General features: G+C 38.8%; 1 protein-coding gene across 5 annotated transcripts in view; it reads left to right on the forward strand.

The window, feature by feature from the left end:
* The window catches only part of SORCS2 (sortilin related VPS10 domain containing receptor 2), a 553,207-nt gene that overhangs the window by 444,904 nt on the left and 94,203 nt on the right, over positions 1-14,100 (forward strand). For all 5 annotated transcript variants that reach the window (XM_071556850.1, XM_071556852.1, XM_071556851.1 and 2 more), the window contains exons 6-8: positions 5,106-5,170; positions 7,344-7,462; positions 11,584-11,673. In XM_071556850.1, coding sequence (XP_071412951.1) covers positions 5,106-5,170; positions 7,344-7,462; positions 11,584-11,673 — 274 coding nt within the window. The remainder of the gene's footprint in view (positions 1-5,105; positions 5,171-7,343; positions 7,463-11,583; positions 11,674-14,100) is intronic.

A 14,100-nucleotide genomic window follows, 5' to 3' on the forward strand; every position in this document is an offset into this window, starting at 1 on the left:
GAGAGGTAAGGACATAAAATATGATGAGTTTATTTGGGTAGAGCAGTTGTTCTCAGGGTACCAAAGTTCTGCTCTGTTGAAATCCCATATGGATAATCCCTCACAGCCGTACCCGTTTACGTCAAGCGTAGTGGGTTCCTGGCTATTCAAGTGTCAGGTGAAAGAGGGGATTTCAGCAATGTTATGCCCTCAAGGAGAGAAATGCAAAGAGGATTTCACTGAGCCTTTAACACTGAATTTTATGTGAAAGGCTCTTGTGTGGGAAGCCAAGAATCTGTGTGGGCAGTCATTCTTCTGTTTGACTTAATCACTTGGAATGGGTTTTGTTTCTATTTCTATCTGTGTGATGGTGTGTGGGACTTATTTGGTTTATGTGGCAAGGTTTGGCAGCAGGAGCTGCCTCGGTGTTGGACAGAGCCAGTTGCAGCTGGCTCCAAGAGGGATCGACTGCTGGGCCAAGCTGACTCTGTGAGTGATGCTGGAATGGCCTCATATTTAGGAAAGGGTAAAAAATGCACAACAGATACGAGAGAAAGCAGTGAGAAGACATGAGATCAACAGCCCTGCAGGCACGCAGCTTTGCGAAGGAGGAGGGGAGGGGGTGCCCCAGGGGCCAGAGCAGAGATTCCCCTGAGCCCTTGGTGAAGGTCATGATAAGTTAGGCTGTCACCCTGCAGCCCATGGAGGTCCATGGTGGAGCAGATGCATGCCTGAGGAGTAGGCTGTGACCTCATGGGAAGCCCAGACTGGAAGAGGCTTCTGGCAGGACCTCTGGCCCCATGGAGAGAGGAGCCCACACTGGAGCAAGTTTGGGCAGGACTTGTGACCCCATAGGGTAGCAGTCTGTTCCTGAAGAACTGTATCCCATGGGAGGGTTTCATGCTGGAGCAGGAGAAGCGTGTGAGGAGTCTCTCCTTTACAGGAGGAAGTAGCAGCAGAGATGTGGTGTCTAAAAAACCACATGCAGAAGAAAGGGCTCCATAGTGTCCCTCAGGAGACCAAATTCAGGCCCAAATCGAAACAGAGGTGCCCCAATTTCCCTCTCCTTCTCACTATGATTTATTAAATGCAACTTTACAGCCTAACTGAGGTTAGATATACACAAAGGCTGCACCAGGGTGGTGGCAGTTCCACCTCTGCACCACCACCAGCAGCTACTTTGCTGCTTTTCTTCCACAGGATTACTGCTCAACTGTTGGCATGATCCAGTAATTTAAGAAAGGGAAAACTAATCCCTAAAAAAAGTTCTAAAATTACATTCTGCAGGACTAGTTTTCCTAAGAGGCTCAACATGGTGTCAGACAAACACAAGGGAGATAATAGGACCTTGTGTTCACAATAAAGGGAAGAAGCATATTGAGGCTGCCTGTATTTGCAGCACCCTGCAGTCAAATCAGGCTATTTTAGTTCTGAAGTGTTGTAACTACATTGTTGCATGATCTGAAGTGCTGGTGTGTGTTGTACTTGCTTTATCCAGCATGGTATGCTTGGTCAATAAATATTTCTTTGCCTAGAGGAAGACTTGTCTGATCTAAAAGTTAGTCTGAATTTCATTGGAAAACTCAGTTGAATGTAAAAAAACTCAGTTGAATACAAAACACTAAAACAACATGGATCAGAAAACTCTGAATTTACCTAAGTAAAACAGCTAAATAAAGAACTGGTCCCAGACTGCTGGGATGTGAACATTTTCATTGCAGATGTACTGTGAGAAGAAGAGTGGGGGAATTTTAACCAAAGAAAAAGCTTACTGAAACGGAGGAAAAATAAATAGTTCCTAAGAAAATGCTTGTTCTATTTGGGTGAAAAAAACAAAAATCATATGCTGAAATGTCAGCCAAAAAGGAAGAAGCTCTCAGACTATCAGGGTCCAGTGCATTGGTGCATTATAACACAGAAGGAGTCCTGTCCCAAAGCCAGAGAGGTACCAGTAAACTGTGCTTATGAATGGATATGTGAACACAATCCTCACACTGGTACAATGCACTTATGTTGTGATAGTAGCAGGTTTGTAAATGACAATTAAAAAAAAAAAGTCTTGCATTTCTCCCTCAATATGAAAAAGCATATAATTGAGCTTTCCTTTCAAGTGGATCATATAGCATTTGTGATTCTGTATAAACCTTGTTTGCCCTTCATTTTAAGGAAGGTGTATCACGTGAGCAGAGGAACCTGGATTGTGTTTAGCCTGCAGAGCACCATGCAGCTTTCCCTTTGGTTCATGATTTAAGCACAAGTGAAATAACAGTATTATCTTTTAAGTACTGTTGGCAGAGGAGTCATCTGAAATGAGATTAGTTTATTCTTCAGGGATATAGCTTCAAATTCTCTGTATTAGTTATACTCTCTTCTGAAGATTTTCTTAGCAACTGTATTAGACTTGGTCTTTTTTTAATAAAAGAAGAAGGGACTATTCCTAAATGTTTGTGAAGCTGAGTAAAGGGACTTTGGAGTTCAGAAACTGGGCTGTAGCTGACATTTAAAAGTAGACTTCGAGGGTGTAGTGTCTTCATTGAGTGAACAGAGTCTCTGCTTTAGAGTTCATCAGTACAATTGGACTTATGAAAAACACAGGTCAAGTTTTTAAATGTTCTGCCTAATTTGTGCCTTTTGGAATGGATAAACTGCACTTAAAACATGCATCTCAACTCCTGAGGTGCGCCACCAGCACTCACTCAGAGTTGTGTCAGCTTAGACATCTACTGGTATAGCTTAATGATCACTCCTTTTGGCAGCCTTGTGGCTTCCATCTTTGTAGGGTCACCTTTAAATTAGACAATTCCTAATGCTAGGATCTGGCAAGTTCAATGGGACATCTGAGGCAATGAAGTGGAGGCAAGACTGGGACACAGAATGGAGTGATATGATTTGGTAGAGCAATGAGAAGAAATGCTTGTCAAACTGCTGTATGGACCTGGCATCATAAACCACCTTTATAGTCTATGGACACCATGGGTGGTGATCAAGCTGTTTTGGGAATAGAGGAGTTGCCTTTTAGAAGTAACTTCACCTGGTTACTAAAGGGTAATTTTAAGAAAGGGTAGGGTAAATGTCTGAACTTCAGGGGGATAGAGGTATTACATTTTCCTGGCTGGGTTAAGGAGAAAACCCTTTTTTTGTGATTTATTCAGATCTACTAAAATAAAAGTCTAAAGGAGGAAAGTAGTCAGGTTTAGAAATTTTCATTCTGCAACATTCATTAGAAAAGATCAGCTGCATCTTCTTGCATTAAAAGATTACACTGGCAACAAGATTAGACTCTATTTGTTAAGAGGAGGTAGAGGTGAGATCATTATAATTCTGGGCTGTAAAAAGAAAGATGAGTAGGTAAAGATATTGACAAATACCTCAAACTGTGCTTATGAAATCATGTATGATAAATTATAGATACAAGAGGTAATTTCAGAAGTACCCAAAAACTTTCTTTGCGTTATTGATGCTTATTAGCATGTCTGGCTCAGCCTCAGAAAATTCAACCCAGAAATTTCTGTGGTTCAGCTGCATGAGGTCCAACACAAAAAGTAAAGTAATAAGCACATTTTTTCCCTTCAAACTGCTGACTGCAGAGTTGATAGCAGGTTTGATTTGGTGTTGTGGATATCTAGAAAGATAGATAACAGCACATACAGCAAAAAATGTTCACACATCCCTTCCCTCTGCTCACAGATATTCTTATACCTCACTGAATCTAAAATATTCTCTGACCTAATGTATTGCCTCAAAAAAACTAAAGGAGTTTGTGTTTGAGGGACCAAATTCTTAATAAATACAAGATTTTTCCATACATTTACTGAAAAAAAAAAAAAAGAAAATTTCCACTAAAGTTTCCGTGGCATCTTATGGCTTGGAAGGGCTCATCCCTCACCCTCCCCATCCTTATTTGGACTGATCATTTATCATATTAGGGAAAAACAGCATATGTGATTATTTCTGGTTGTTATGCAGCAGTGGAAATCATCCAGTCTCTTCCCTCTGGCCTGTGTTCCCAAGGAGCCAGCAATTACTGAGTCTGAGTTTTAACTGCTCCTCATAAATTAATGCTATTAAAATCATTAAACAATGATGTAATTTCAATCCAAACCATAGCTTTATTGCATTTAATTGTTAATAATTGTATCAAAATGATAATTTTCTTTTAAGTATCTTCATGGTTTTTTTTAAATACCTGCATCCAGCTGCACTTTATCTCTCACTGTATCTCCTTTGCGTGCCTTGGACTCCCATCTGCTGACTGGATGGGCTCTTGCCATGCCAGTGAAGAGCCTTGAGAGGAGTGATGTCACCGTGGGAGTGGGGCTGGATTCTGCCTCGCTCACTGACAGCACAACTGTCAGCTCAGAGCTTTGTCTGCAGAATCTGCCTGACTAATGACAATACAAGTGCCAGAAAAAAAGCGCAGCTGGGGCTGCCATTCCCAGGCTGGGATGGAAGCCCTGAGGGTGGAAAACTCATCTTTTGGCTGAGCATATTTGACATGAGAGATATTAGGAGAAAATCAGCCTGTATTCCCATTACAGCTTTTCAAAGTTAAACTGCACCTTGATAATTTCTGTCTGAATTGCCTTCTCAAGATATTTTTCTCAAAATTATTCTGCACTTTCTTTGTCAAAGCAGAATCTACTCTTCCCTTGAATATGCTAACCAAAGATATATCAATTTGCTATGGAAACTGTGTGTCAAGTTTAAGAAATTTCTAGTAAGAAAGGAATCTAAGTATCTTTTAGCACTAAATCTGCTTTGTAGTCTCAAATATCGAATGTAATTGTAAAAAGATGCTATAGTGCTTGTCAGCGCATGTGAGTGTGTGCCTGTCTGCGTACATATATCAGTTTATGATTATGAAGGGCTTTCTCCAACTTCATACCTATTTCTGGTTTGGGTATTTTTTCAATTTATCCTATTTTTTACATAGTTTCGTAAAAGAGATTCTAAAGAAATGTAATTTCCTTCTAGATATTAGTAATAGTACATTATAAATGCGGTTTATTTCAATTTCCCATCTAGAATGTTAAAGCTGGTTAGTATGAAATGTTCTCTTTTCTTCCATCCACATAATTACTATTCTGTGGCTGGCTCTACATAATTTGATTATATTATGTTCTCAGGGCCGTTGCTGGAGTTGACGGAGACCCTGATTTAGTTCATATGGAAATCCAGGACCCCAGTGGAGGTATGCAAATAAAAATGTTATCAATTGATACCCTAGTGTATAGTCATTTTTCTTTGTTTTAGAGGTACTTTTTGGCTTGTTTTTAAAACTAGTCAGAAGAGAAATTGTGCAAGTCAGATTATTTCTTTGTTTATATGTAGTCAGCAAAACAGTCCTGTTATATAAAAATATAGTGTAATTTAAGTCTACTTGTTTTCCCCTCTAAGATGAATTGACGTCAAGATGCTCTGCTCCATTGAAAATGTCCATTAATGTGCGATTTATTCTGGCAGTTAAACATTGAACAGTTTTTCACGCTATGCAAATAAAACTGGCAATGCAGTGTTAGTGCTGGATAAGTGTCTGTTAATGTGAATCATTGCATATGTCAGGCCTACTGCACTAACCACCAGCTCCCAGAATTCCCTCATGTTACAGCATCCAGTATACTCTGAGTGTTCAAAAGGAAAATAAATGAAAAAGCAGATTGATAGTCAGGGTGTGTTGTACTGGAGTCACCGTGATTCCAAGAGTTGTGCAGTTTCTTGTTAGCAGTGGTACTCTTGAAAGGTAATTTAATTCCTTGAATCTGGTCATCTAAGTTCCTGTGCGGTCTTAAAAAAAAGAGTACTAAAGAATGTAGAGTTTGATTGGCCCTGATCCCACAGTTTTTCTTCATTTCAGCCCTATCAAAAATCAAAGTTATAATGTTAAAACCTGGATGACAAGGTTTCTAAATCTTTTAGCAGTGAGGTTTCTGAGACAGGATGACAGGTCCCTCAGCTGCTTTCTTTAGACACAGTGTAAAAAGATGCTTTAGGACCTGGATGGAAAGGTTTGCTTGTTTTGTTTTGTTTTGTTTTATTTAATGGAAACAGCAGAAAAAGAAAAACTTTCATGGAATATTTGCTGGCTGGGTTCTCAATAAACTGTCTTTGTGCACTTAGGGTCAGTGCAAACATTGCCATTGATTTTAGTGGAAGCAGCATCTTTGCACTACCTGTCTGATGAAGAGCTGGAGTTCTTTTGACATGAATTACAAATACCTGCAAGACTTTTTGGTGGTCCATTTCCGCACTTGCTCAAATGGCCTTGTAGTGATGATGTGGACCTAATCAGGAGAACTTGGGTTGACTCTGCCTCTTAAACAGAACCAGATTTTAAAACAAATAATTGCATCCAGTATACAGGTTTGGCCTTGTCTAATTAAAAGTCATAAAGTGTGGAATGCGTTTCCTATCACACTGCAAAAGTCATGAAGGACATGGGGGTGCATTGTTTGCTCTCCCTCGAGCTGTACCTGGAGCGTGGGTAGAATTAGTGATCTGGGCACAAGATTGTGTATGAAACATTTTCCTCACTGTGCTTGGGAAAGCCACTCAAGTACTTTGTGCTCAGAAGCTTGTGACCAAGGGTGAGCTGTACAAGAGCTTGAATCTGGGAGAAGGTCTTTAAGCCACAGCTGATGTAAGATATGATTCTTGGCTCTGCTCTCTCTGATAAGAGCAGATTGTATCAAAGATGCAGTGGTGCTGTTCTAAGAACCCAGGTAGAGAGGATAGACCTTGTTATCTGGGGAGGAAGAGAAAGGCTGCAGCCTCCACTGACTATAAATCAGTCCAGGTTTTTTCAGCAGGATATTAATTCTGAATATAGAAATCCTGCCCCAACAAAGCAGTTCCAATAGCATGTTAATAGTGTCTCTGAACATTCTTACAGAGCTTTGAAAATAGGCTTTAAAATTCTGCACGCTGTCCATTAAACGAAGTCTGATTCTTTTCTCATTCATCACAATTTTATACTGGGGTTGATCTATTGATTTCAGTTACGTTGTGTCAGGCTGCCATTTCTCCAAGTGAATAATTTGGCTCTGTGCATAGGTTAAGTGAGAAAAGAGGCTCCTTCTATTATCCCCACCCATGAATGGCTCATTCATCTAACCCCTAATCTCTCTGGACCAGCAAAATTTGGATAATAACAGGCTGCCTCCAGGGAATTATCTGAACTGTAAGCAGTTAATATATTCTCAGTACATTGGAGATTGAAAAACTCCTGTATGAGGGTTTAATATAATAATTCTATAAGTAACTCACCTGGCAAAGGCAGCATTTTTCCTACACGGCTAACATTTACTATTGCTTGCTTCTTTTTCCCTTGATAGCCCTGTCATATGTTTCTGTCTCTCTTCCCTCAGGTTATCGCTACATCAGTTGCCAGATTCAAAATTGTTCTGATAAGACAATGACAGTCCCATTTGCTGGTAGTACTGATCGGGATTCCCTGACTGTGCAGGATGACTACATATTTCTACAGGTACTGCCACTTTCGGGACAGACAGCTCATTCTCAAATTCAAAAATAAAATTTTAAACAGTGCAGCATTACTGTAAGGAGCAGGGAGAAACCTGTTCTGGAATGATGAATGATGATTTATGAATTTTTACATGGAACAAAGCATTCAATCAAAAAAAGAAAAAGAGGCATCTTTAGTTTGTGCAACCGGTTGTCCTTTAACTATATGAAACTTTCCAAGCAGATTGTGTGGCTCAGAGTTACTTTCTATAAATACACTTGTGTGTGAAGAGAAATACAACCCTTTTGTTCTTATGCTTACAAACTCTTCTGGGTCCTTTCCAGCACCTCGATAGCACAAAAAGTTTCCATGAGAAGAGCATCTGAGGACAACCACTGACAGTAGTTGCTCAGCTTCTTCATATGGATTGTTCTCTGAAGAAATTTTGCCAGGAAAGAACTTATGTGGTTGTGCTTAGGAAACCAAAGAGTGAAATGGTCATAGCTGGAGCAAACTAGTATAGAATCACAGAATGATTTAGGTTGGAAAAGACCCTTAAGATGGAGTCCAACCATAAATCTAACACTGCTAAGTCCACCACAAACCATGGCCCTAAATGCCACATCTACAGTTCATGGTGGTCCAAATTACCTTGGTGTTATTTCATTCCCAAAGTACAGAACCTGCATGCAGAAATGTGGGCTGGATCTTTGTCAGCATTATGACACCAGTACAGCTCAGACACACTGTTTTGGTTTTTTTTTGTTTGTTTGTTTTGGTTTGGGTTTTTTTTTTTTTTTTGTGGGTGTGTGTGCTTGACACTGGTTGTGATTTTAGTGTCTCAGAGCTGCAAAGAACAGTTATATCCTCCTTGTTGTATTAGATTTTACTGGGAAGTTGCCTTTGCTTTCCTGAGTGGTTGGCTATGATTTTTCCCTTACTTTGATATAATTTCTTTGCTGCAAGGCTTGTCTATTTATTGACTTTTGCAGGAAGCAATATCATGGCAATACCAATGGATAGATCTCCTGGTCACAGCCTCAGTGTGTATCAGGTTGGCTTCTTCTCAGCTTTCCCCCCTTGGGGCTCTTTCTTCCACAAGGATCTGTAAATTAAGAAAGACACAAAGGATCTGTCCTCCTCTTGTTTGGCACAGTGGTTTGAAGGGCTTACATAGCTTAGAACAATTAGCACTACAAAGAAACAGAAAAAATGGCTTTGGGGAAGAATTTTTGGATTAAAGTAGCCACTTTTCATATCAGAGCTAGCACTCATGGCACTCATTTATCTCAAAGTTATTATTATTTGTGGCTCTCCCCAGGCACACTCTAAAATACATTTCATTATGTGTAGAGGGTGAGAACTGTTCTCACCATATGAACTTGCAGACTGCTGTGCTCAGGAAAACACTGGCTTCTTCCTCATCAAGCATTTTGTTTTGCTGAATGTCTTGTACAACTGCATCTCGAGCTGTTATTCCATCAGGAGCAGACACGAAATGGAAGTGCAATGTGGAAATGTACACATAGGCAACAGACAGTTGCTACTATAAAATGACACCATAGGTAATGTGTTCTCTGTAGATTTGACACTTCAGTGCCAGTGGATGAGATGTTCATGTGTTCCACATAAAGGGGAAACATCTCCAGTCTTTTCCTTTCATACTTAACTGCAGTAAATCACAGCATCTAATGTAAATCTCACTGCTAAACCGGTTTGCAGTTAGCCATATCTGTGTTCCTGGAGCTTAGGGGATAACTCTGGGATCCTGCAGTCACATCAGAAGTGCAGCCACCACGGGGGTGGGGTGCAGGACAGTATTTGCCTGTTCCAGTGTAACCACACAGCAACTGAGGAACAGTATACTTTTGAAACCATGTGGAAATTCTTTTATCACTACCCTAAAATATCACTACATGAGTTATAATCAGTCCAGGGAGTTTTTGTGATATCCCCAGCAATGCCTGTCAGGGAGAGGGTGGGACAGGGTCACCTGTACAAAAAGAGAGAGGTTTGAGACTGTCTTCCTGCCTCTGGCATAGCTCACATGCCCTGAGCTGTGCAGGTGTGAATCAGAGCATTGCAGGTCTGTTCTGCTAATCCTGGCCCAAATCTGAGATTTTCACCATTTTAGAGGAAGATCTAAACCCCATTTTTTTTTTAGTATGCCTATATGCACAGGGAACAGGAACTTTCTAGTACTCTTTTTTTTTTTTTCCAGTTTGCACTGAAAATCAGACAGTTTCAGAGGTGATGTGAGTAGGAGATCAAAGTTTCAACACAGTTTTTAAGCACAGACCAGCCTTTAATGTCAGTGAGGCTTGACATGACTGGATACTTCCACATAAGTTCTCTGCCCTGCATCATTTCCAGTCATTTAAATAAGTGTAATTAAAACCCATTCATTTAAAAGAAGACTTTGAAAAGATGGGTAAGACTGCCACTTAACACTAATTAAACAAATGATGAGGCTTTTGGTCTGATCCATCATCATTCAGTATATCACATTCCTAAAGGGCATCACATTCTTTACAGCATAAAAACAAGCAGAAACACACCCCCCAAGAGGAAAAAAAAGAAAAAGAAAAAAAGAAAAAAGTGTTCAAAGAAAGACTGAAAATGCTTATAGGATTAAATACTTAGTTATTTTTAAAATATTAAGGCAGATGTATTTGCTTTCATACATCAATTTTATTTTTACCAAGCCACATCAAGTTTGTATGCTTCAGGATTAATCTATTTTGCAATCAGGTTCCCTTTATAAACACAAAAGTTGAGGAGAAAAACAGGAGACTGGGGTAAGATTTTAAATCGATTTCGAAAGTCAAAGAAAGAAGATTAATCTGTTTGTGCTTCTGTTTCACAATCTGATTTGTCATGGGCAACCAGAGAAAATTTTTGAAATTTCATTTAATTTTTCCTTTTTTCTTTTTTTTTTTCCTTTTTTGTTTTTTTTTTCAATGCATTTCTTTAAAGCAGCCACCCTTTATAAACTTAGTGAAAACTACTAAATAACCATTACCTAGCTTGTCTTCTGGGCAGAGGAAATGTGAAGAAAGTTAAATATTAATTACTGAAGGCTAAAACTTTTACTAATGTCATCTGTTGGTGGTCATGTGTCTTAATTGGAATTATGCTGGTTTGTGTACCAGCACAGATTTTGGTGTTACATTTCTGATTAGAGGTTGTTAATTGAGTATTTTCAGCTAGATTTACCCAGAATATTCTTTTTGGTGCTTTGGAACAACATTTGTATTGTGAAGGAGTTTTTGTGGGTGTTGTGACATTTCTTTGTGGTTTTTTGTGAATAAGCTAAGAGTGGGTAATGGGTGATAATCATACAGCAGTGTTCATTTCAATGCGTGTTTCTGTTGCTTTTCTTTAGTGAAGATCTTCAAGAGCCTCAAATAGTTTATGTGAAACCTAATCTCTCTTCAGTTTCACACATATAAGTTTTTTAAACGCATGTTTTACCTCTCTATTTAAAGCATATAATTGTGTCTTCAGGACATACCACTGAGTAACTGACGAACCATTGGGTTCAAAATTGCATCCTTGTCTTCCACAAAGTGTGTCAGCATCTTGCACTGGGAAATGTTTTAACCTGGATAGAAAATGTTAGTCAAATATAGTGAATGCTTTACATAATGGTAGCATGATTCAATCAGTCTTTGGTGCTCTGCTTTAAATTGGGCTGTTGCAGTACTCTTTGCCCCTGGGGTACCTGGTGCTCGTGGCCAGTGGACCTCCTCCCTGCCTCTCACACGAAGGATGCAGCTGCCCCTACTTCTACAAAAGGGCAAAGATTTGGGAGGCCAGTGAGTACAAAGATATCATTAAGGACAGGGGAGAGGGAGATGCTGAAGTCTCAGGTATCACCTAAAACTGCTGAAGTGGCAAAAAAGGGAAATAAATTACTTTTTCCAGCCTAAAGAGAAGAAAATGAGTTTGAGTCTATTTGAAGCCTGTTTTGCCACAACTTTTGATTTGCTCTTTTAGAAGCACACTGTACAAAGTAATTGTATGCAATAAAAGGAATAGCTGTGAATTTCAGTTGGAGGTTAAAAGAAAAAGAGACTTTCATCTCAGATTCTTAAGATTTCACATAATCTATCACAGGATTCTGTTTTTCCTTTGTATAGACAACATCAGCAAATCGGACCAAGTATTACGTGTCTTACCGCCGAAATGGCTTTGTGCAGATGAAGTTGCCAAAATATGCATTGCCTAAAGTAAGTATATGTGGTTTTCATTCTCTTTTTACATTTGTCATCTTCTCTTTCTACCTAAATTAGTTTTGATTGTGGGTTTTTTTTTTTCAATACTTATTATTCTGAGATCACAATTTCTCCTTGTAGGGATTTCTGAATCCCATTTGTGGTACATTCTTACCCTACTATTTTAATTTTTATTCTACTAATGTAGAATATTTTTATTCTATTTGTAAACCATAAAGGGAAAAAAATCTACAATAGCTTATTTGTCATCAGTTACTGCAACAGTTTTTAAGCTTTGCTTCTGTGACGCAGTGCTACACACAATGGCAATATAATAATGTAGAGCAAGAGTTCTTTCAAGAGTCAATTACAGTTTAATTACACATGGTGTTTTCTGGTATGAATAGTAATATAAGAGGATTTTGCCACTTCATGTTGCTCTATTTCATTAAAGAATCCCAATATGGACTTTAATTGCTTCACAAAATTGCCAGACTTGTTGAGAGGTTCCTTCGGTCTAGCATATCTTCCTAGTGACAGGGTTTCTATTTTTGTGTAGTAGATCAACAGTTAAGCACAGACAGGTATTTAAGTGTTGTCTAACTGATGCAGTTCAATTTTTTGTGCTGCACACAGTGTATTTCCTGACTTCACCATTAGAAGGCTTCTGCAGTCCTGAAGAAAAGTGACTTGGAAATTTTAAAGACTGAGCTGGATAAAACCCTCAGTAACCTGCTCTGGCCTCACAGCTCACCCTGCTCCCCGCAGGAGGTTGACCTGGAGGTCTCCTGAGGCTCGTGCTTTGTCATGTAATTCTGTGGGATTCTGTCTCTTACTTAGCCGAGAATTAAGACACATTTTCTTTGCATGCCTTGAATTGCGCAGGCTTAATTCATTGCTCATTTAATTGTAGAGCACAATGTTTTTCCTTCTGCTATTATTGTTTTAAACAAAAGAACATGTTTAATATCAGGTTTTTCATGTTAGATTATTTTTATTTTTTTTATGTTATTCTGTATGGTGGTTTGAAGACTTTTGGTTTTAAGTGTATGGCATATTAGTGGAATCTCAAATCAAATCCTCAGATACTGGGTGAACAAGAATCTGAAACTTGAATATACTTCTAGCAGCAGAATAGAAATAGCTATCTTTTATCTGCTTATCTCTATCTGTGTTGTCAAGAAACGTCGAGCCAAGGACTGGTATATAGATCAACCCTTCCGCAAGTTATTTCAGTGTTTTTAAGGCCTTCAAAATAGGCTTTATGCTTTCTTGGGGGAAATTGTAATTAGGAAAAGAGCAGGAGATTAACCAGTTTTAAATGTTCTGTTCAAATATGAAAATTTTTTACCTTTTCTGAAAAAGATATGTGTTTTTAAAGTGATTTGGTACCCTCACATTACAGCAGAAATTTTAGATACTGAAGTAAATAAGATCAGAGCTCTGAAATGTTTCATCATGTCATATGTCAGTGAGAATCGTTCAGTTGCAGTAGAAATGGATCTTCCAGTCCTATTTGAATAGAAGGGAAAAAGTCTCATGAGCAAATTCCTGATGAAATTTTGCAATGAAGCAGGATATCAGCAAAGACACTGGCACATTAAAAGTATGTCTAGATCATGTGACCGTGGAGTTACTTCTCTTATAGGGGTAGAAGATAAAAAGAATGGATTAATTTTGAAAGGACTGGGTTTTTGTGTATGTGTGGGGTTTTTTTTTTGTTTGTTTGTTTTTAAGATTGATTACAAACAGTAGCTTTGGAAAGATCTGACTTTCAGAAGGTTTTGAGTATTAAACTCACCCTAACCAGGAGATGAAGCATGACTGTAATAGGCTATATTTCATTTTTGTAAAAAGAATGGAATGAGGTGTCAAAAAAATCTCTTTCGAAATGGTCTCTGTAAAGTTCTTCCTGCCACTGGGCAGGATTTTTGGTCAGTCATTGCATACAGGGAAGGAAAGCTGTAGCCAAGCCAGAAGATACTGCAGACTGGTCAAGGATGTGTCTAACAACATTAGGAGAGCTGTGCTGGAATGCCAACTTCTAGCCTGAGGGAACAGGGCTGGGCTCTCCCAATATTATTCTTTTGATGCACAGATGGGTTTCATGGTGATTTTACTTATGGAGATTGAATGAGCAGTTTCCAACTGAGTAATTAGAAAATGCTATTGATGTCTCATTTTCCTTTCAATATGAAGAAGTTGAAAATCTGCAAAAAAATTAGTCAATTATTTTCTATTGTTTCAGTTTGCATTTATGTTTGTATTTGTGCAAATGTACCACAAAAAGAAACCTAGAAAAGTATAGTTTGTCTTTGGACACATTTACACTCCTTCTTACTTGAGAACAAAAGGCTGCTAAAATCAGCTTCCAGCCAAGCTTTACCTCTGCTAAGTTTGTAGGCTCCAGCTCCACAGTGCCACTGAGATCTCCTTTTTGTA

Source organism: Pithys albifrons, chromosome 5 (genome assembly GCF_047495875.1).
Source record: "Pithys albifrons albifrons isolate INPA30051 chromosome 5, PitAlb_v1, whole genome shotgun sequence".
NCBI lineage: Eukaryota > Metazoa > Chordata > Aves > Passeriformes > Thamnophilidae > Pithys > Pithys albifrons.